At 37.0% G+C, this 23,831-nt stretch overlaps 1 protein-coding gene and 1 pseudogene across 2 annotated transcripts; one reads left to right on the forward strand and one right to left on the reverse strand.

Moving 5' to 3' along the window:
- The first annotated feature begins 43 nt into the window (after positions 1-43).
- Positions 44-5,627, forward strand: LOC143607730 (alanine--glyoxylate aminotransferase 2 homolog 3, mitochondrial-like; annotated as a pseudogene). Its single transcript, XR_013149028.1, has 9 exons — positions 44-296; positions 1,318-1,528; positions 2,004-2,174; positions 3,933-4,076; positions 4,383-4,562; positions 4,634-4,859; positions 4,979-5,092; positions 5,217-5,303; positions 5,392-5,627. The product of XR_013149028.1 is annotated as an alanine--glyoxylate aminotransferase 2 homolog 3, mitochondrial-like (transcript).
- A 4,783-nt stretch (positions 5,628-10,410) lies between these two features.
- On the reverse strand, positions 10,411-14,861 carry LOC143607731 (uncharacterized). Its single transcript, XM_077083074.1, has 2 exons — positions 14,720-14,861; positions 10,411-14,441 (listed from the first exon to the last, which is right to left on the reverse strand). Exon 2 carries the CDS (start codon positions 14,424-14,426, stop codon positions 10,548-10,550), a length of 3,879 nt encoding a protein of 1,292 aa, XP_076939189.1. The 5' UTR covers positions 14,427-14,441; positions 14,720-14,861; the 3' UTR covers positions 10,411-10,547.
- Between the last annotated feature and the right edge of the window lie 8,970 nt (positions 14,862-23,831).

Genomic DNA, 23,831 nt, shown 5'->3' on the forward strand with positions numbered 1-23,831 from the left:
TCTCTATAAATAATATCACCTTCTTTGTTTTCATCATAGCAAACATGTACAAATTTGCATCCTCCTTACGAAGGCTAACCTGCAGCGGATTGAAATCCACCCAAAATCGTCGTCAGTGTTTTTCGCAACAAGCTCAAAAACGATCACCGGTTGAGGGATCAGAATCCGATCGAGTCCCGATTATACCCGCTTTTGATTACTCTCCTCCGTTGTACGTGGGTCCCACTGCCGATGAGATCCTCCACAAGCGTAATCAGTTCCTCAGCCCTTCCATGTTCTACTTCTACAAAAAGCCGGTGAGTTCATGTCCGATTGCAGCGTCTTAAATTACATGTTTTCTTTTTTCTTCGTATTGCCGCTAGGCCAAATGCTCTTCAATGTTAGTTTTGTCAATTTTATAATAAGAAGATTAACTTTAAAAAGATTAAATTTAAATAAAAGACAAACATGTAACACGCTACGGTTGTTTTTTTTTATATTAAATTAAGTTTTTGTACAAATTTAATATACAAATGATTGTAAATTTGTGTTACATATAAAATTACATATCTTTTCTTGTGCACCTCTAGCTATTTAAGGTATATTTTTTCTCCCAGTTCTTTTTTTTCCTTAAAATGACGTTTTGTCAATAAGGTAATCAACGGGCAACGGGGTCCCATTTAACTTTTATTTGATAATAGCTGATAATAATTTTGAAGTAATTTATATATATTCACTATCAAATTTGATAATTTTCGTTAATTACTTTTTAAATAAATTTATTAACAACATTAAATCTATAAATTTTATACTTGATAAAGGGTAAACAGCCAATTGTTTCTTACCCTATTATATGTTTTTACGATTTACTTATTAAAAAAAAAAACCCTATATTATTACCAACGATACAATCAAAATTTTGTTTTTTTATATGCTCATTACTTTTTGAATTATTTTACTTACAATGTGTCAACTAAGTTTAGTAATTCTTGTTTCAACTACAACACCACTTATATCAATATTCAGCTTATCAGCTAATATTTAAACAAACTCACATTTATAGATAAACATTCAAGTTTGAATCCATGTAATTTTTTTAAAGTTTAAACCACTAAAGACTCGAAAATTAGTATGCTAATATTTAGAAATACTTTCAGAAATTTAAAACATTGTTTCTTAACTCTTAAAACTTTATAATTTGCTAATATGTTTAATTTTTATACAAAAAATTTGATTTTTAATAGTAGGTGTCTTTTATGGGATAATTTAACAATACATATTATAGCATGAAATATAAATACATATTCATGATGTACAATTATTATCGTGATGAAACAGTTGAACGTGGTACATGGGAAGATGCAGTATTTGTTTGATGAAAAAGGGAGAAGATATCTTGATGGTTTTGGAGGGATTGCCACTGTGAATTGTGGTCATTGTCACCCTGATGTGGTCCAAGCCATCGTCAATCAAGTCACCACCATACAACACTCCACCATTCTCTATCTTAACCACTGCATCACCGATAAAAATGCCCGGCGACCTCAAGGTATATATCATACCTGTTTTCAATAGCGTTTGGAACTATCCTCAGTACCCGATTCAGCCATCTATTTTAACATTCATTTCTCTACTGTTGGATAAGTACACTTGGGGCTTGTCTAGGTTCATTGAACACCATGTTATTGGTGCAATGATATAAAAATAATGGACCCACAAATGAATATTATAGAGGCAAAAAGTGTGGATTAAATTGGCACATCTCATCCTTGTCTGGTTGTTAATGTTTTATGATATAGTTGTCACCAATGCTTACGTTATCTACTACCATAAATCCATAATAATTAGGTTAATTCAGTTAAAAGCTAATATTGTTCAATTAAAAAAAGTTTGATGAAAAATTATCATTCGTATTTCTAATCTATAAAACTATTCAATTGATTAATTTTTATTTATATAATATAAGATGGTATGAATACTTATTTAAAATAGTTCAACAGTAATAGAATATACATGATACGCAGGTGGTGTTTTTTACTAATTCGGGCACGGAAGCCAACGAGCTAGCGATAATGATCGCCCGATTATACACAGGTTGCCAAGATATCATATCACTGAGGAACGCATACCATGGGAACGCAGCTGCAACAATGGGGGCAACTGCACAGTCCAACTGGAAATTCAATATTATTCAGGTATTTTGAATTATACTTTTTGCTTTTTAAATTTAAGATAAACCAATACTAGTAGCGTGTTTTTCTTCTATATACTTTTTATTTATTAATCCTAAACTTATATAACATTACATTTTAGTTTACATTTTAGTTTGTTCATATTTTAAGCACATGGATTTGTTATATTGCGTAATGAAAAGTCGTTTCCTAAGAGCATTCAGTAGTCTACTCATTCCCATCCTTTAAATATAAATAAAAGTGATCATATTTTAAATTTGTTCTGAATTTTATAAAACTTTTCACATCTCATTCCTCATATATATTTCTAATTCAATTAATAATACTTTTTTATTCAAATTTTATTATTATTTCTTTTCTTTCCATTCAAAAAAAAATATATATGAGTATGGGGTGAATAATAACCCCTGGACGGTAGAATTGTTTCCCCTAAATGTTTAGAGGTTTGAGATGGGTATGTATAGAGGATCTTATAGAGTAGTCAAATAACTTTATTTTTATATTATTTCTCTATAATTTAGATATGAGGTTGTTGATGGATAGTTATCTTGAATGCTCTGATTTTGGAACGTTTCTATTGTTGGAATAGACGCTACGTTTGCGTGCGTTTTCGTAAAGCTTATTTTGCCATTTTCTAATGTTTATTTTGTCATAAAAATCATCGTTTTATAAGCGATACAACATTGTTATACGTCGTTATTTGAAGTATTTAGGTTGGCAGCACCTTTATCTTAAGGAAAATGACAAATGTGTCTTCATCAAATAATTATGATTTCCTAGTAAAGAGTAGACACTAATTACTTTATGTGTCATGTACGTGGACATCTAGTGTTTTAAAGTATCATTTATTATATAAAAATAATAATAATAAAAACATTATGTTTATTATATAAACTAGTGTTTTACCCGGCGCGTTGTACCGGGGCAGGTTGGTAAAACCCGGGCGGTGCTAAAACTCAAGCGTTGTCGATTTCAAGCATTGAGGTGCTAAGTTGACGCGACCTCGATCGGTTTCAGTTACGTGTTTTATTGCACTCAAACTAAAACAAAAAATTATAAAAACTGAGGTGGATCAATAGCGTGACTTTGATTGGTAAAACTCGAGCGTTGTTAAAACCCGACCGTTGTCGATCCCAGGTGTTGTGGTCATGAGTTTACGCAAATTCGGTCGGAATCTGTAATGTTCGTTACGATACCGAAAAAATCAGCATTTGGTCGGTTTGTGTTACGTTCGTTACAATACTGAAACTAAAACAACACACGATGAGTCTACAAGAATTCGATCAATTTCCGTCATATTCGTTACTATACTGGACTAAAACAAAACTAAAAAAATGCCTTGCGCCAATAAGATGCCGCTAAGTGACCCAATGAGGTATTTGCGGTACCAGAACTCTTACTTATATTAACATATTTAAGCAAAAAAACACTAAAATAAAAGAAAATAAAAAAAAAAGAAACAAAAGGATCAATTAAAATAAAGAAGAGCAAATTTTTGGTTTATGGGAATCGAACTTGTACGCACTGCATTCTAACTTTAACTAAAGCTTTAACAAACAAACTTACAACAACCAATTCACCAACACATCACAATTGTGTTATCCATCATGATATGTCTTAACAGTAAAACAAACCTAATAAAATATTTAAAAAATTCTTTTGTGTCACCAAACTTTGTAATTATACTATATAGATAATTAAGGGTGGTATTTTAAACATATATGAGTGGTTGCTAATCGTATTTCTTCATTTGTCCACTAGAATGGGGTCCATCATGCAATAAACCCGGATCCGTATAGAGGAGTATTCGGCTCCGATGGAGAGAAGTATGCCAAAGACGTCGATGACTTGATACAGTTTGGAACATCTGGACATGTTGCCGGTTTCATTTTTGAAGCGATTCAGGTGAAGTATTCGATATATAATTTGTCAAGAAAAGTTAAAAAAATATATATGATAAACTGAAAATAGGCTAGATTGTTGAAAGCTATCTGACAAGTGTATTAGTGCACACGGTCTCCTAAATAATTATATTCAATCATTAAGAAATCACAAGTAAAAATGGTCAGGTAACACGGGCCCATCGGTCCATAATATAACTCGATTCAATATGAATTTGTTTTGACCATTATTGCGTACTACATACACATTTTAATGGTTGCTTTTCTTTTTGATGAACTGTTAAATATGTACATATTTTGATTGGTATAGGGAGTTGGTGGCATTGTGGAATTGGCCCCAAACTACTTACCTCCGGTTTATAAGAGTATTAAGAAAGCCGGAGGGCTTGTGATCGCGGACGAGGTCCAGGCTGGATTTGCTCGAACTGGAAGCAACTTTTGGGGATTCCAAAACCAAGGAATAGTCCCTGATATTGTCACAATGGCAAAGGTACAATAATCGTATCCAATTAAACAAACCCGAATTTTGAAGTAATGGGATAATCCAAATTTACAAATCAGGGTATTGGCAATGGGATTCCACTTGGTGCAGTGGTGACTACCCCTGAAATTGCAAAAGTTTTAACTCGTCGAAGTTACTTCAATACATTTGGTGGGAATCCGGTTTGTACTGCTGCGGGTCATGCTGTCCTAAAAGTTATTGAAACAGAAAATCTTCAAGAAAATGCTCATGTTGTTGGATCATACTTGAAACAACGACTTACTGCTCTTAAAGATAAGCATATAAGTAAGTTCTACTTCTACATTTCACATTAAAATTTAATTTTTTATAGTTTAAAGCAATGTTTAAAGTAGTAGATTTAAGAATCTAGTAAACATATATAATTATGTTGTGATATATTGAAGTTATCGGTGATGTCCGAGGAAGAGGGTTAATACTTGGTGTTGAACTTGTTACTGATCGCAAGCTCAAAACTCCAGCAAAGATTGAAATATTGGAGACAATGGAGATGATGAAAGGTAATTTTCAGTCTTATATACAATCAATAATAAATAACGGGTTTAAGTTTTTTTTTCACCGGTGTCAGACAACTGTGTGATGACTAAATGACGCATAAACTTTATTTATTTATTTATTTTTTAGATTTGGGGGTATTAGTTGGTAAAGGTGGATTTTATGGAAATGTTTTTAGAATCACTCCACCACTATGCTTCACTAAGGAAGATGCGGGTGTGCTTTTTTCCTATACCATTTCTTTTTTATAATTATTTTTCACATTACATATTTAAAATTAAAAAATTATCTTATTGTTTAATAGATTTTCTTGTGGATGCTATGGACTACTCGATGTCAAAGCTCTAAAGATCTATCATCAAACTGGCTCCAAAATTTGTAAAAAGCTATGATGAAGTAAAACATATCAATGGTCTAATTTGTCATATAATTTGCTAAATAAAAGTGTTTCCCATATGGGGAAATGTGTGATTAAACTGCTGGGCAATATGTTATTTTCAGTTTGATAGAGTGGTTAAAGTATAAAATAGGATAAATATTGTATGGGTCAACAACTCGTTGACCCTCTATGTCTTGAATCTTAGATGTTCTATTTGCTATTATATATTTTAGGAAAATTGAATTGTTAAAATTCAATTTTCTTATATTTTATAAAAAGAATATTCTATGTTATTGGATTGACAACAGCTCGTTGTCTTTGTTTTTGTCTTCTCTTTTATCGTTTTCTAGTGTCATCTAGCGAACAGAAGAATACCATGTTTATGAATAGGGCCGACTCTAAGAGCACGAAAATTCTTTTGGGCCAAAGACAAAAAAAAATTTGGGCGAAACAGAACATTTTGTTGGGTTTAAACAATTTAATTTTTAATTGGTTTACTTAATTATGATTTGAGTTGCATAAAATATTTTTGTATAAAAATAAGCTTAAAACTAGAACCCACAACCTTTTGCTTAGATGTCACACCCCTTCACCACTAGACCAAGCTAGTAGTTATATAATTGTGTTGAAACATTGATTATACATATTTTTTTTTCAAAAAATTACATATAATGGAGCATTTTGATGAAATATTTGTTTCAAACCCACTTGTTTATTCAATAGGTAGATTAATTAAAAAACCAAATATGGATAATTGAAATAATACCAAATGAAGATTAGATGTTGAACATACCTAGTGTATATGTAGCAATCAATTGAATATGGTATATCCAGATTTAATTCGTTAAACCATGTCTCGTTTATTCTTGATTATTGATTGAATCCGGCTATTAAGAATCAGGGATGAAGAATAAGAATCAGGAGCGAAGATGAAGTGTATTGTGAAACGGCTTCGGTGGAGATAATAATAACCCTAAATAATAATTCACTCCCGTCGAGAATAATAAAGTGCCTAATTGTTACGAGCGGGAAAATAAAATTTTGGATGATTGACCTACTGAGGATTCCTTTATTAGAGAGGATAGATTGATGAATTTTGAGATGCCACATGGACAATTGAAAGGCTTAGAATGCCATGTGACACAATGGAGCATTTTGACGAAATGTTTGTTTCAAATCCACTTGTTTATTAGATAGGTAGATTAATTAAAAAACCAAATATGGAGAGTTGAAATAATACCAAATGAAGATTAGATGTTGAACATACCTAGTGAATATGCAGCAATCGATTGAATATGGTATATCCAGATTCAATTCGTTAAACCATGTCTCGTTGATTCTTGATTATTGATTGAATCCGACTATTAAGAAACAGGAATGAAGAATAAGAATCAGGAGCAAAGATGAAGCGTATTGTGAAACGGCTTCGGTGGAAATAATAATAAACCCTAAATAATAATTCACCCCCGTTGAAAATAATAGAGTGCCTTATTGTTACGGGCGGGAAAATAAAATTTTGGGTGATTGACCTATTGAGGATTCCTTTATTAGAGAGGATAGATTGATGAATTTTGAGATGCCACATGGAGAATTGAAAGACTTAGAATGCCATGTGACACAATGGAGCATTTTGACAAAATATTTGTTTCAAATCCACTTGTTTATTAGATAATTAGATTAGATAGGTTGATAAAAATTTGTTTTGATCCTAAAAGTATTTTTTTTATATAGTCAACTCTAGATATTCATGTCATCCCTTCTCTAAAAACCTCCTATCAACCAACCAAATAACATTTGAATATTACGAACTACGTACAACGAGATACGCAATGTTCCGATCTACAAAGCCGCAATAAACATGACTGGGACGCGGTTGAACACATATTTGATATGATAAACTCGATGCAAAACTCACTTGTTGGTGAGAAACACCATGGATCGATGCTAAGCTAATAGTATTGGTGACAAAAATGGTTAATAGGGATGGATACACTGCGTTGAAACTCGTGGCAAAGTAGGGGTGGTTGGAGACACTTTGGTACTTGTTGGAGGTTACTAAGTATGGGCGTTCCGGGTGCTGAGCTAGTTACACTCACGCTTACAGCCGGTTTATGTGGTTACTCATAACTCATAATACTTACGCGTTTACTTATATTATCTGAGTTATTATACTGTACATGTAAAAGAAAGAAAAGTGGCTTTTGGAGTCCGGGACCAACCGGGAGTAGTGTCTCTATTACTTGTGATAGAGAAAAAGGTTGGCCCTAGGGCTATGGTTGTGCATGAAACCTAGAAAACCGGATTCAAACAAAAATTGATAGTTTGAGTTTTGGCTTTTATAAAAACCGAACCTTCAATTCGTTTTGGTTTTGCGTGCGATTAAAACTGAAAAAACCGAACCAAAATTATGGATTTCCAAGTTTTTTACTCAAATTTAAACGACTTACAAGAATTTGATAAATAGTGCAACACATGTATTTTAACCCGAATGTATAACAATTAATTGATAATGTAATTAACTAACATATGTGCCATTGGTTTAGGTCCATGCTAATAATTTTAAGCCAACTTCTTTTCGATAAAAAATTTCATGCCCAAATGGTAAAATTGAAAAACCTGAAACCAAACCAAAAACTGAAATCGAATGTTTTCAAAACCAATATTTTGATGTTTGGTTTGGTTTGGTTTGAGTCCAAAACCAACTCATGGACACCACTAATTGACCCAGATCCTACAAATAACTTAGTTATGATTCTTTTTTTTTATTAAATACATGTGTTTGTTATTAACTTACAAAATCTTAAAAGTTGCCCATACTAAAAACAACTTATTTATACTTTAACCTGTTCTGACTCATTATGCGGCCCCTTGTCCTACAGATGTAGTACCCAGATTTAGTTACCCAAAAAGACAGAGAAGGTCAGACCGCGCGCGCCTTACAACTACTGGCCACAAAACTGCATTTTTTTCCTAGTGGCAGCCCATTATGGTTCTACCAGCATCTCATCTAGACTACAGATGTATGGTCTCTCTGTACATTCACTATACTCTCTAAAATCCTATCTACATTAACCCGATTGAAAATGACACGTCTTTGCTTTGATTACCAATTCAATCCTATCCCATCACTTGTAACTCAAAACCAAACCGCAATTTGCACACCCCTATATTGAAGCAGGGTTGGAAATTTGCGTAGAAAAGGCTAGGACGGGATCAGGTGAAGCAAGCCTTAAAAGTTTACAGAGAGCTAGTGAAAACAGTGAAGAAACACAAACAACACAAAACTCATTTTACAGACTTTATAAAATCAACGGTAGTGAGTTAGAGCCATCGATTATTCAGCACAAAATAAAACTTATAATTACCTTAGTTTTGAGCAGTGTTCATCGTCATCAGCAGGTAGTACACAATTAAGATTAAAGATTACACTTTACTTTATTTTGTGTCGGTTAATGTAGTAATGTTATAGGATTTGCTGTTTACGTACGGTTGATAGATTGGGTGAAATGAAAAAGGTGCTTGGAAAATCTGCTGCGAGCGTTGGCCTCCAGCTTCCCGAGATTTATCAGCCTTAAATGTTTTTGAAGCGTGAGGGATTTAAATCTTTTACAGAATAAAGTTGCTTATGGATGATTGTTTTGATGTCATGAGCTGAAGATTTTGTATACTGTAAAATTTGTTTGCTTCATGAACTATCATTATTATTTTCTAATAGTTCTTGTATATCTTTCATTCTGTGATATAATACATCTTTTTTTATCTAGTTCGTGTGGCGTATTGTCATCGAAAAGAGGAGAAAACTGCACCTGGCTAGCACCTCCAACGTTGTTATATGGTGTTATAATAATAACAAACTATTTCATAAAGCTCTGATAATGACAAAGAAGAAATATTCCACAATGCTCAGATAGTGACCAAAAACTATTTCAATCTGTTATTAACAACTAGTTTCATCTAGACGACATCGTCAAGCGGGTGTGGGAAGCAATTTCTGGGGCATTAGCGACTAAACCGAAAATGAAGTTTTTGTTCACGATCGTTACACTATATGTTGCCTTTGGTGGAAAGCACAAACCAATTTGGTGTTCTACATAGCAAAGAAAAACCGGAGTTGCTGGCCCAGTAACATAAATAAAGTCTCTCAAATAACCAAACCAAGCTATACTAGCTTTGTAAAATCAAATAACAGCTAGACATTTATAGTTGATAAAAAAAGACATTCATACCACACCAAACATGAGAAATACGATAAAAAGGTAGGAAGGAAATAAGTGAGACGGCGTCACACGAGACGTTTTAGACGAGTGTACACCATTTTCTAAACAAGCCGGTGAACGACCTTATATATATATATATATATATATATATATATATATATATATGTTGATGTTCAGTCCTTGATCACATACTAAAAGAACATAAGAAACACATCGATGAATCCATTAACCGTTTAGCTAGAGATCTTCTAGTTAAAGTGTCACATCAACACCACATACGCATGAATCCATTAACAAAGTAACCATTTAACTATCATTGTCGTGCTAACTAGATCCAACCCCCCCCCCCCCCCCTTTTCTCTTTTTTAACATCCCCATAAACAAGCACAGCGTGTGTTTGGCAAATGGGGATAAGTTTTTAACACCCGATGTGACGCGTGTTTGGGGGCCCAAGGGGAAAATGTGGACAAGGTTTAACACCCAATGTGAAGCCACAAACGCACGGCAGTAAATATTACCCATGATTTTGTTTTGACCCACTAAATAAACATGACTAAACAGAAAAAACCGCTGGTCCATAATCTAAAACAAAGCTCCATTTACAAAACAAATGTGTGATGCATCCGTGTATAAAAGTGACTGCTTAGAACTATGATGCCCGTGAAATTTTATACTTTTTTAACCCCTAATCACTTCGTACCTTACCTTACCTTCCGACACGCACAGGAAAGCTAAAATAAAGCAAATTTGAACATCAAGTAAAGCTCACAACAATAGTTAGTTAAATATCTAGCAAAGAGAACAATTTAGCAGACCTCTAATAACACAGTTAGCTTGCATCCATCGGGTCATCTTGTAATACCGCTAGCGGGTCTTCTTGCAATACCGGTTGAGGATCTTCCTGTAACACCGGATGCGGTTCTTCCTGTAACACTGGGTGCGGATCTTCCTGTAACACCGGGTGATGATCTTCCTGTAACATCGGTACCACATTTTCTTGTAACACTGGTTCTTCATGTAACACCGGTACCCGCATTTTCTTGTAACACTGGTTCTTCCTGTAACACCGGTACCCGCATTTTCCTGTAACACCGGTTCTTCTTGTAACACCGGTACCGCATTTTCCTGTAACACTGGTTCAACCTGTAACACCGGGTGCAGGTCTTCCTGTAACACCGGGTGTGGGTTTTCCTGCAACACCGGTGGCGGTTCTTCCTGTAACACCTGTAGCGTTTTTTCCTGTAACATCGGGTGCAGGTCTTCCTGTGGCATCGGTATCGGGTCCTCTTGTACCTGTAGCGGGTCTTGCTGTAGCACTGGTTGCAGGTCTTCTTGAAACACCGGCAATGATAGTGGTAACGGTTTATACGACACTAGCGGGCTATAATTGAGCTCATAACTTACATTAATCGACCCAAAAATGTTGAACTGTCCAGCACTGTTATGAGCCACTTCTGCATCAGAACACTTCTTGAACACCACTCGGGCCCGTCCCCCAGCCCGATCCACTTCAGTTTCTGACTCCATCAACGGCCCGAATCGCCTGAACATCTTATTCAACTGAGCTTCTGAACGGAAATTGATACCCTCTTCAAACTTCAATACAACCTCTGTAGCCAGATTTTCCCTCCTTTTTCTAACAATCTCTGGTTCTTCTGGTACCGGTTCCGGTTCAGGCTCCGGTTTATGGTTGCTACTGGCAGCGCGCTTTTCTTTTTTGTTAGGTCTTTCTTTTTTATTTGATTTTTCTTTTTTATTTGATTGGCGCCTCCGTTTTGCAGGTTTTTCTGGTTCCTGTTCCACAATCTGATACTCTTCCACCGCCCCATTTTGATCATCTTGATTATCTTGCATCGGTTGATCTTCAGAATGGTTTTGGATGATCCTATCCGTCCAATAAGAATCATTAGCATCATCAAAGTCAAAGTCGAATTCAAATTCTTCAGGTTCGTTTTCATTGGGCGGTTTTAACTTCATGTCATCGTCAGGTGTTTCAACAGTCGGAGGTTTCTTCAAAGATTTGCTAAAAACAGCAGCTCTCCGTTCATAAAAGAACGGGATAATCGTCTGAAAAAAACCGTGTTCTTTCATGGGATCTTGAGCAGTTAAATGCAGTTGTGACAGCATATCAGCTATAGATGATTCCACTTGACTGTTTTCAGGTGTCTGCACGGTTTGGTCAACATGTTGACCAAGGTCAACCTTCGGGTCACTATCAGACTTGATAACCGATGGTGGTCCAGTCAGCTGACTTGCCACTCTTTGAATCATTTCACCAATTTTGAAAGAGGGTTTTGGAGTCGGAGTTGGTTTTGGTGTCGGAGTTGAAACGGGAGCAGTGGACACTTTGTTAGAAACACGGCCTTGTTTTTTAACCGAACCATTAGAAACGGAAACGCGTGCCTTTCGTCTTTTCAAACCCGATGAAGAAACCGGTTTACTGGTCCCACCTACAGATTCGGAAGCGGATGCAGTTACCGGTGCGGGTGCGGGTGCGGGTGCATCATCGGTTATATCAGATAAACTTATCTCCTTGTTAGGATTTACAATATCAATCAAATCATTCTCAATTTTGTCACCATTTTTATTAACTTGTTCAGCCGGTTCATTTACAGGAGCTTCTTGTTCTTCCAACATATCTCCGCAAGCCAAAAACTCGGTTAGCTCACGATGCCCTTTATAACAACCATATGATGTTAATTGGGCCTTGGCTATTGCAAGATCCAGTTTGTCACCTTGGTCCGGGAACTGGGCCAGTAATCTCACATAATCCACAAGCTTGCCGGGCTCAAAAGAGCTCACATGGGCAGATTCGTCTTTTTCATGTATTTTACTTGATTGTTTTCTAACACCTCCGTTTTCTGTAACTTGATATTCGATTTTTTTATAAATTTCTTTAGGAGTACAAGAACACGCAAGCCCTAACTCGACCCGTCTACTAACCTCGTCCAAAGCGCAATCGACTGCAGTCTTAAACATTTCGGCATTGGTTTGGTTCGCGTATTGAGAAAAGTTGGCGCGAAACGGGGTTAAAACAGATGGGCTGTTCCAAGCGAAAGAATGGTCGCCAAAATACGCAACTAAAAAGCTATCTTTTTTGTAATATTTCATGGCTTTCTTTGATGCGCCTGATGGATCGATTATCTGACCGGGCCACCATGGATGGCTTCTTATTTTGCCCCAAACTAAATCAGAAACAGAGAAGTCACCTTCGCTTTCTGGTGGCTTGAAATAAGACATTTGATGAAGTGAAAACAAGTTTCCATTTTTATAAAGCACAGGTTTCTGTTTAATTACTTTTTGATCATCTTCTTGCACGGACTCGTTATCATCATCATCTTCATCTTCATCTTCTTGTTCTGAGTCAGTTTCGATTTTCAAATTTTCATCTTTCGATACAGGGGAAGAAGGCTCCGAAAGCTTCTGGTCTACATCAAGTGACTCGTAGAGTGGAACCTCAACATGTGCACGACGACCATACACGATCGGTTCTCGAGACTTGATGTGTTCCTCTTGGGGTTCGACTAGAACTGGTTCGGAAGAAGGTTCCGGAAGCTTCTGTTCCACATTAGCTTCAGAATTTGCAGCATTATCATCTTTCCCACCCACTACTTCATCTATGTCCATCCCTGCATCGTCTCCTCCGTCCATGTCAGCATCTGTAATAGGTGGTACGGTGTTGACTTCTTCTGGACCAAGACTGACCGTAGTCAAAGATTCTGGAATCTTGGAGGAGTTTACAGTGCCGTCTTCTTTTTCGGTTTTGTCATCCATAACACCATTTTCATATACAACTTCTTGAACCAGTTCATTAGGTTTTTCCTCGTTTTTGTTCAAACCTGCTTCTGTTTCCTGGTTAACTATTGCATCAGTCTCAGTTGTAACTTCAATTGTCGAGTCAATGGGAATATCTTCTTTCACCGCGACATCAGCACCCTCGGAACCAGGATTAACTGTGGCCAATGGCTCTGATGAAACTAACACTTGATTTTCTTTTTCAATTTTATCATTCACCACATGAGTTGTTTCTTGAACATCATCTGTTATAACTTCTACTATTGGTTGCAGACTATCTTCTTTGACACTTTCACCAACTTCATCAGTTACCGCATCAGCTGCAGAACTTTGATTCGCTGTTAAAACCTCTTCAACAGATTCCACATGCAGCTTCTTGACATCATCACTTTTCTCCAAATCTTGTTCATTCACTATTACCTCAACTTTCTCAGAAGTCAAAACCGAAGCAGTACAATCTTCACCGTGACCTGCAGCAACTTGTTCGTTCACTACAACCTCATCTTTCTCAGAAATCAAAACCCTAGTTTCAACCGACGCATCATTATCTTCACCCAAACCAGTAACATCCACCATATCTTGTTCATTTACTATCACCTCAGAAGTCAAAACCGCAGTTTCAACCGAAGCATTACAGCCTTCACCAGAACCTGCAACTTCTACCGAATCATCACCAAAACCTACAACATCCACCATATCATCATCTTCATTCACCGTCAAAACCCTAGTTTCACCCGAAGCGGCCACTTCTTCCTTATTATTAACCACCACAACATGATCATCTTTCTCGGAAGTCAAAACCCTAACTCCACCCGAAACATCTTCTCCTAAAGCTACAACATCCACCATCTCCTGATGACAGTTCTCTGTTTGTTTCTGCATGCGACTAACCGCAGGATCAGAAGCTACAACATCCACCATCAAATCCTCCCCTTCTTGTTCTTTCATTTTTCACAGATTAACCTAATCACACCAAACACAACCCCACAAATTTATTTCAAACAATCTTATCCTTTTTTTTACCCTTTTAAATTCAAAAACTGATTTTTAACAAAAACTAAGCAAGCCCATAAATTTCAAACCCACCCAGATGTTCAAACTTTATTTAATTTCAAGAAATCAAAATCCAATTTATAGTAAACAAAATCCAAGTAAACCCACAAATTAAAACCTAATTTTGTTTGAATAATATGTAGTAACGAAATAGAAACAACCCCTAGCGTTGAATTGAGCGTACGTACCTTGTGTCCAGCTGAACCCTAATTGATTGTAAGACAGAAGAAGATGAAAGTGAAGTGAAGTGAAGTGATTTGAATACGTAGCTAATTTTAGTGTCGGGCCCTCGGTGACTTTGAACTGAACCGATCCGATCCGACAAAGGCTGGCTTTGGTGTTTTGAGTTTATTAGGCTTTTTATTGAATTTATTGAAATGACTAATGTGACGAATGTATAGTTTTATCCAGCTTTCATACTAGTGTTTTATTGAGTTTCAAAGTATCGATACACATGTTTTTATATATATATATATATCTTTTTATTTTAATTTTATTTATTATAGGTTTTGATGTTTAAAAGGTTTCATAAATAAATAATAATATGTTATAACTCGTTTAAAAGTTATCTGAGTTTTGTGAGACTCGTGAACTGTTTTTTTTTTACTTTAAAATTATTTCTTATATATATATATATATTTTTAAATAGATATTAACTTTTAGTATATTCCTATTTTATAGGATTTACATATCAAATATTGGTGAGATTAATTTTTAATATAATGAGATGTAGGGGTGGAAACCTTGACCCAAACCATTTTAAATGGGTCAATTTGGGTTGTTTTAAATTTCAAATGGGTTGATTTGGGTCATAGGTTTTAATTAAATTGGTCAAAATGGGTCACTTGAAATTCCACATTCTTATTTGGGTTAAAATGGGTTGACAAATTTAACTACATGGGTCGATGTGGGTTAGTGTCTTAAGGAAAAGTGACATGTTTGGGTTGAAACGGGTTTTAAATTGGAACGATATCGGTTTAGGTTTCGGCTCGGATCAGCTTTCGTGCCGACACGAGTTTTAGCACTGGACGAGTTGGGTTTCGGTTTTTATCGAGTTTTCGCACTAGACGGGTCGATTAAGGTTTTTGATTCGTTTTCGCCGACATTTCGGTTTCGGTTAATTTGTCGGTTTTTTTTATGAACGAGGATAACGGCGAAAATATTTTAGTTTTTTTACTTTTTTCGTTATTCGTTTATATTTTGAGTTATGCTTTTTTATTTGTTTTTTTTGAAATTTTTTTTTGTGGGATTTTGATCTTAATAGAAACCATCGAAAAATATTCAAAAAAATTAATAAAAAAATCATAAAAAATAAAACAAAAACAAAAAATGTAAAAAAACTAAAACGTTTCGTTCGTTGTCCTCGTTCAAAAAAAATCGACAAATTAACCGAAACTGAAAAGTCGACGTACAACGGAACAAAAACATGCTGAAACAAGCTGTTAAGTGATGAAAGGAACTGAAAAATCGCTAAGTTGGAAAGAGGACTCCTGCACGTCACCCCAATTGTACTTAGTACCCTTGTGTGTCAATGCGGTGAGGGGTTGAGCAATCTTTGAAAATCCCTCGATGAAACGTCGGTAGTAGCCAGCCAGTCCTAGGAATTGTCGCACCTCAATCGGAGTCTTAGGTGCTTCCCAGTTTTTGATGGCCTCTACCTAGTCTGGATCGACATGGATACTATTCTCATTGATCACATGCCCTAAGAAGTGAACCTCGCGAAGCCAAAATTCGCATTTCGAGAGTTTAGCGTACAGTTGTTCCTTCTTTATTAATTTCAGGATTAACCTCAGGTGTTCTTCATGGTCGGTCTTGTTCTTGGAGTAAACGAGGATATCATCTATGAAAACAATAACAAACTTGTCGAGGTACGCCTTGCATACTCTGTTCATGAGATCCATAAATATAGCTGATGTGTTGGTTAAGCCAAAAGGCATAACCGAAAACTCGTAGTGACCGTACCGAGTTCTGAATGCCGTCTTTGAAAAATCTTCTTCGCGCACTCTAAGTTGATGGTAACCAGATTTTAGATCGATCTTCGAGTAGTAACTCGATCCTTGAAGCTGGTCGAACTATTCATCAATTCGGGGTAAGGGGTAACGGTTCTTGATTGTCACCTTGTTCAGCTCTCGGTAGTCGATGCACATGCGGAAAGTTCTGTCCTTCTTTCGGACAATTAAGATAGGGGCTCCCCATGGTGATGAGCTAGGTCGGATAAAACATTTATCCAACAAGTCTTGCAATTGAGTGGACTACTCCTGAAGCTCCACCGGTGCGAGTCAATACGGGGCTCGTGCTATGGGTGCTGTACCGGGGGGCAATTCGATTTGGAACTCGACTTGTCGAATAGGTGGGAGTCCAGGCAAATCCTTTGGGAAGACTTCCAGAAAATCTCGCACAATCGGTATGTCTTCGATTCGCTTCTCCTCCGCGGGTTTCTCGACAATATGAGCTAAAATTGCTGGATGACCCTTTCGTAAATATTTATCCGCCTTCATGAGGGTGATGACGCTTGTAGTCATGCCGCTCTTCTCGCCCTGTATCGAAATGATTTCGCCAGAAGAGGTAGTGATGTGGACTATCTTGTCGTGACATATAATCTCAGCTCTATTCTCGGATAGCCAATCCATGCCGACATCGACATCGAAACTACCAAGCGTAAAGGGTATGAGGTCGATATCGAAGGTATGACCCGACAGTTTCAATTTACATCCCGCTAGTACGTGAGTTGTTTCTATAGACTTACCGTCAGCTAATTCAACAGGAAACTTAGCATCTAACGGGGTTGGAGTTAAGTCTAAGAGTTTACTAAAGGCTTTCGATACAAAAATCCTATCAGCTCCAGTGTCAAAAAAAAAAAAATAGAAGCAAAACAGTCATTCACAGGAAACTTACCGGTAACCACATTCGGATCGTTACGGGCCTGGCCCGACGCAATGACGAAAGCTCTACATTTACCACTGCTTCCGCCACTGTTGTTGCCTCCATTGTTCTCATTCTGCTTCAGTTTGGGACAATCCTTCCTCAAGTGACCCTCTTGACCACACTCAAAGCACCCTTTAGTCGCCGCAGGCTGTTTAGGAGCACCCTTAGCAGCTAGGTCTCCCCTACAGTCCTTGGCCTGATGACCCATTTTACCGCATCGCAGACACTTGATACGGTCGCATGGGCCAGCATGGTGATAGTTGCACTTGTTGCATTTCGGGTACTTTCCAGCATAGCCACTCGAACCATGTCCGCCACTGTTGTTGTTATTGTTGGAACCCTGATTATTGAAGTTCTGAGCGAGTTCGGGTTTACGGTGGTGTTGTTGCTGTGGGGGGTTCGATGATGAGGACCTGGTGTTGTCAAATTTCCTCTTTCCATTACCAAAGTTGTTGATGTTGTTTTCAGTGCTTGAGTTATCACGGGTTTTAGAGGTGGAACCTCTAGGTGGTAACGCACCTTGTGCCACTGCTTGGTCTGTTAGTTTGTGGGCTATTCGGATCGCTTGCTGAATCCTAGCCGGTTTGGAAGACGTCACCATACCCTGAACCAGGGGTACCAAACCATCGATATACATCTCGATTCTCTTACTCGGCGGGTCAACCGTCCGCGGGCACATCACTGCTAGCTCATGGGAACGGGTGGTGTAGGCTTCAATCTCAGAACCCACCATTTTCAGCGCCCAAAATTCCGACTCCAACTTCGCGATTTCCTCTCTAGGACAATACTCTTCCCGCATCATATTCTTGAATTCCTCCCAGTTCAGAGCATTTGCCAATTCCAACACAAGAATTTGCACATTAGAGTTCCACTAGGTGGGAGAAAAATCTTGCAATGTTCCAGCAGCAAACTTGACCCTACTGGCTGGTGGACAGTTGCACATCTCAAAGGCTGACTCTGCCTTCTCGGCCCAACGCAGGAAACTTATGGCTCCCTTAGTGCCCTTAAACGAATTGGGTTTACAGTCCAGGTAATTCTTGAAGATACATACACTGGCTTTGCCTCCGGTTCTGCTGCGTTCGGAGAAATCTGTGCCTCTAGTGTTGCGCAACGAGCTAGAGCTACCGCTGCATGGCCTCTTGCGTCTCTGACTTCTTCTTGCAAGTCTATCATCTCTGATTGCATCTTGATCACTAGTTTCATTAGCTGAACATGAGCGTCCTGAACTTCCTTCATGGCTTCAGTCAGGTGGGAAATTCTCATCATAGCCTTTGCTCCATCCCATATCAATCTAGTAACATTCACTCTCGTCGAGTACATAATGTCAACTTCACGTTCTAAGCAGGAGGCGAGAGCTACGAAAGCACGCTCCATTGGTTCGGTTATGGGTGGTAGCGTGTTGAAGGACATAGGACAGCCCGGGTGAGGTAATGGGGGAACTTGCTCACGATAAACCATACGCTGGATCAAACTCGGGTACCAACTCCAGCTAACGTTGTCTTCGTACATGTCTCCAGATAGGCGATGTCTCTTCGGTGCAGGGGCTACTAGTGTCGGGACTACTCGAGGTGGTAGCTGCGGTTCCTTTCCAGGGGCATGAGACACCGGGTCGGATGATGATGTTGATGGCGTCGACATCCTTACAGGATACGTCGTGTATGGGTTACGCGCGTATGAGTGAATGAGGTAAAGAGATAAAGAAAACGAATAACTAAATATATAATACACATTTATATACGCAGTGCATAAAATTATAACTAATGGGTCGTTGCGGTTATAGTCTAGTATGAATGCATTTCTAATTCGCTATAACCAATGGCTCTGATACCAATCTGTCACACCCTCAAAATCCGCTAATGGAGTTGTACCGTCAGAGGGTGTGAACTAACAGGATCGGAATCATTAGTTATAATCAAACACCATGTTTAACGTTTTCAAACCAACAAGACATTAAGTCTTAAATAAAATGCGGAAGCGTAAATTGTAAACCAAAAAGTTTGCGCCACACAGGACGACTTAAAAACCCAAGTTATTAAGATAAAAATTAAAAGAAGTTTTCAAGGCGATGGTGTTTAGCGAATGCATGTTCCTATACCGCGCGCCCGCCTCGGCTACCTGAGAATAACATACTAAAAGTGTCAACACAGGGTTGGTGAGTTCACATGTTTATATAAATAAAGTGTTTGCGTTTGCGTTTGCGTTTTCGTTACCAGATAGTGTTAAGTTAATTATATATCAATAGGTAGCTAACCTATCAGGCATGTATTACTAAGTGTTCGACACCGAAGCCGACTGTTTATCAATTGCCTTGCCACCATGTCAACCACGACCATGGTAATGTGTTAGCCAAGATTACACCCACTCGACCTACCATCGAGTTTAGAGTTGGGTGGGGTTTGTCAAACCCAGTAGTACTACTCAACAGTGACTCGCTATTATACAAATACTAAACGGTTCGATGTTATGAAGGACTTTAGTTGGTTCGTTTGCCACATAGCCTTACAAGTGATATATAACTAATAACAAAATCTAAAGCGTTTGGAGTATGTTATCTCCCCCAAATAACAAGCGTTTAAAAGAGTAAAAAGGGGACGTGAAACTCACTGTTTGCGAAGATAACCAAAAAGATCTGAGAAAAAGGTGTGCATCACAGAAAATCCTCACTAGTGTTCTGAAAACAAAAACGAGATTTTCTAGGTATTTAAACTACGAGTGAGTCCCTAGACTCGACACATACAACTTATGCATGAGATGCATTTCGTGTTTCGTTTGTGAAATAAGTGCGACTCGACAAACACGTTGGTGATACGTTACATGTGTGAACAACTACTTACGTGTCAAGTATTAATATTGTACATTACTAGCAATTATCCCCCAAAAGGGTAATTTGGTCAAAACATAGCAAACATCGATCGGTTATGCACTTTTCATGACAATTTAAATAATACAGCAGCTAAATTATCCATGCAGATTTTCACTCGACAAGATTACTCTTATTAATAAATTCTAACAAGTCAAATAAATCACCAAAAATCATCACAGAAGCACACGTGGTTAGGTTTCTAAAACTATTTTTATTATATTTTTATCATATATGGTTTTACCACAAAGATCAAAACATCACAGTAAACACACAGCAATCATTATCATGCGCAACAGAATGTTATTTGTTATTCCCGTTAAATGAAAAATCCAATTAATGCAAGACCAATTGGGTTAGGTTCCTAACTCAATATATTTTCTTCCAGAAGTGGAACCAACCCATTTGGTCTTGTAGTTTATGAGATATCTTAGTCGCAATACATCCTAACAGCAGGTCTCCCAAATCAGCCTTGCACAACAGTTTTGTAAAATAATAAAAACAGACTTTTATATGTCCAAAAATTACAAACTCGGACTTTTCAGAAACTAGACTCGACCTAGTATACTGTAGAATAAACAATCGCATCAAAACATAACATTAACATTGAGTTACAGTCGTCCAAACACGAATTCAATAATCTATCCAGCATCAGTTTTCATCAAAACTCAATAAACAATTAACCTATGAACAATTAACCATGCAAGCAACCCTCTAGACTCATAATCTATCAACAATCAATAGTTTTAACATCTAGGGTTTATGTTTATTATGCTTAATCATGCAATTAACTCAATGGAATAAACTAGAGGATCTAATTTACCTAGGTACCACTTTAATTCTTCAAACAAGCTTGCAAGGAGATTGTATGTGTGTGTGTGTTCACGGCTGCCAAGAGGAGGGGGGGGGGGGAGGGGACGATCGTATGCAGGGATTAGGGGGTTAGGGTTTGTGTAATAATATGTTTATATTATTAATTATGTTACACTTAGCCCCCTGAACTTCTAGTTAATCAATTTCTAGCATAAACTAGGCTTTTGCTTCTTGAATTTAGTGTTATATATGTATATATAAATATCAAGTAACACATAGATTAACACATAACTATCAATTACTTATCGTTTGTTCACCAACGGTTTGAGTCGACTCGTGTGTGTTTCGGTGAAATTCCGAAAGACTACTTGTGTAGTGATTGCCATGCGTCATTTAAATCCTAATTTAAATGTAATGAGATATGCGTTACAGTTCGTGTGATCTTAAGTTTGAATTAACGGAGTTCGGATTAACGGAGTTAACCTGAAATTGACGAGTGTCACATCATTCCCATGTTGAAAGAATTTTCGTCCCGAAAATTTGAGTCAAGTCGCGATGGGTGCCTGAAAAAGGCAAAAAATTTTCAGTTTGTCATATCATCCCCTAGTAGAAAGAAATTTCGCCCCGAAATTTAATTCATACCTCCGGTGATTTCTGACGGTTTGTCGACTTTTGCGGTTTCGATGTTTTGTCAACCCTTCAAAAAGGTGAGGATACTTTTTCATCATTTGATCCTCGCGTTCCCACGTGAACTCTTGTCCACGTCTCGAGTTCCAACGAACTTTAACTATTGGAATTTTGCTGTGCTTGAGTGTTTGGTTTCCCAATCCAAAACTTCGACTGGTTCTTCGATGAAGCGTAGCTGTTCATCAACTTGCAACTCGCCCAAAGGAACTGCTTGTGTTTCGTCAGAAAGGCATTTCTTCAAGTTGGATATATGGAAAATGTTATGTACGTCACTGAGTTCTGTTGGTAAATCCAATCGGTATGTTATGTACATCAACTTGCAACTTTACCCTTTAAGGTGATATTTAAATACTCTTTACCCAACCCATATTATTTATTCGGGTCTAATTAAGGGTTTTAAGAGTCGGGTAACCGGGTTTCAAGGGTCTGACCCTTATCTTGCTCACCCCTACTGTTAATTGTTTTAGTTATGCTTGGTTGTCTTTGATTTGAGGTTCTTTTTTGGAAAGTTTTTTTTTCTTCTTTTTTTCTTTTGGTTTTGTGTATAATAATTTGAGGAAATTAAGTGTAAATTTAGTTTCAGTATCGTGTAGTAAGAAACCTAGCCAATATCAAAATTAATTTTAATGTTCATTCTATAATAACAAACCTAACAGGTACCGACCGAATATGTGTCAACTCGTCGCTGCAATGTTCGTGTTTTGTTAGTTTTTTTTTGTTTTAAATTTGGTAATTTTTCAAAATTATTTTTTGGGCTTAGTTCTAGTGTCGTAGCGAACCTATCAATACCAACTGAATTTTCCGCCACAAAGCTCGTATTTTGCGAACCGAATGTAACGACTCAGATTTTCCATTTAATATTTTGTATCCACTACCCGACATGTTTCTATGTTCAGGTTTTTTACTAATAAAATATGGCTTCTATCGAGTTATTATTATTTGTTTATTATATTTATTTAATATATATATAAATAATTTTTATACTTACACAAATTTAACCCTAAACTAAAGTTTAACCTCTTTTTGTATCCATGTCCTTAGTTTAAGGACCTATTTGCAAAATCTGTAATATTTATACATTAAACTCAGTAACCCGTTTACCCAAGCCTTATGCCCGTATCCAATTACCAAACCGTGACCTGTTTAAATTTCTTGTAGCATAAGACTTGTCCTAATCAAGGAATTGATTTGTGTATTTTATTCATCTTGCCTATTTTGGCCTCACTGACAATGTGAATTAGGAAAACAAAATTATGTGTTTTAACTTTTAAACTTCATTTCAACACTTCATTTGTTTATCACAATGCATTTTTTTCCATATGTAACTTCGTGAACCACATAATTTTTTTAAAATCTTTTTTATGTTTATAACCTTCTAATAAAAAAAATTGATTAGTTAGTAGTGATTTTCCCGGTTCTCTCATAACTTTACGGTTTGTTTTAATGGGCCCTGATACAAAAGCTAAATGAGTTTGTTTCATCACATTCACATATATCATAGGCCAAAAGTCTAAAACTTACAACATGTTTTAGAAGGTTTCTCTGCCCAAACTGGTTCTTGGTCGATAGTCCTAGCATAGCAATATGGACATTTCAAGCTTTTTATGTACATATATTTTTATCAAATTTAGAGTTTATTGTCGTTTGCACCCATGTGGTCAGCACGGTTTTGCTGGTTGCAACCCTTATAGTAGATTTTTGGCATCCGACACCCTGACGTTTGCAAAGTGGGGCAGTTTGAGCCCTGCCTTCAAGTCAACCGTTGGTTGACTATTAAAAAAGAGTGAAAAGACGATTATACCCCTGTAGTTTGCAACCATGTGGTTTGATATTATAGAAAGTTGTACCGTCTCTTATTTCACTCTCTCTACACCACCACCGGACACCACCATCACATAAACCTTCAAAGAAGCGAAATTTAGTTCATTTAGCTTTTTTGACGAATCAATTGCACTCGGGATTTCACCTTAGAACCAGTTATTTATAAGATCAAGCTTAATTAACTACTCAAGGTT

This window comes from Bidens hawaiensis, unplaced genomic scaffold, assembly GCF_021521415.1.
Source record: "Bidens hawaiensis isolate Kalapana, Puna unplaced genomic scaffold, B.hawaiensis_p1.1 tig00085926_1, whole genome shotgun sequence".
Classification (NCBI taxonomy): Eukaryota; Viridiplantae; Streptophyta; class Magnoliopsida; order Asterales; family Asteraceae; genus Bidens; species Bidens hawaiensis.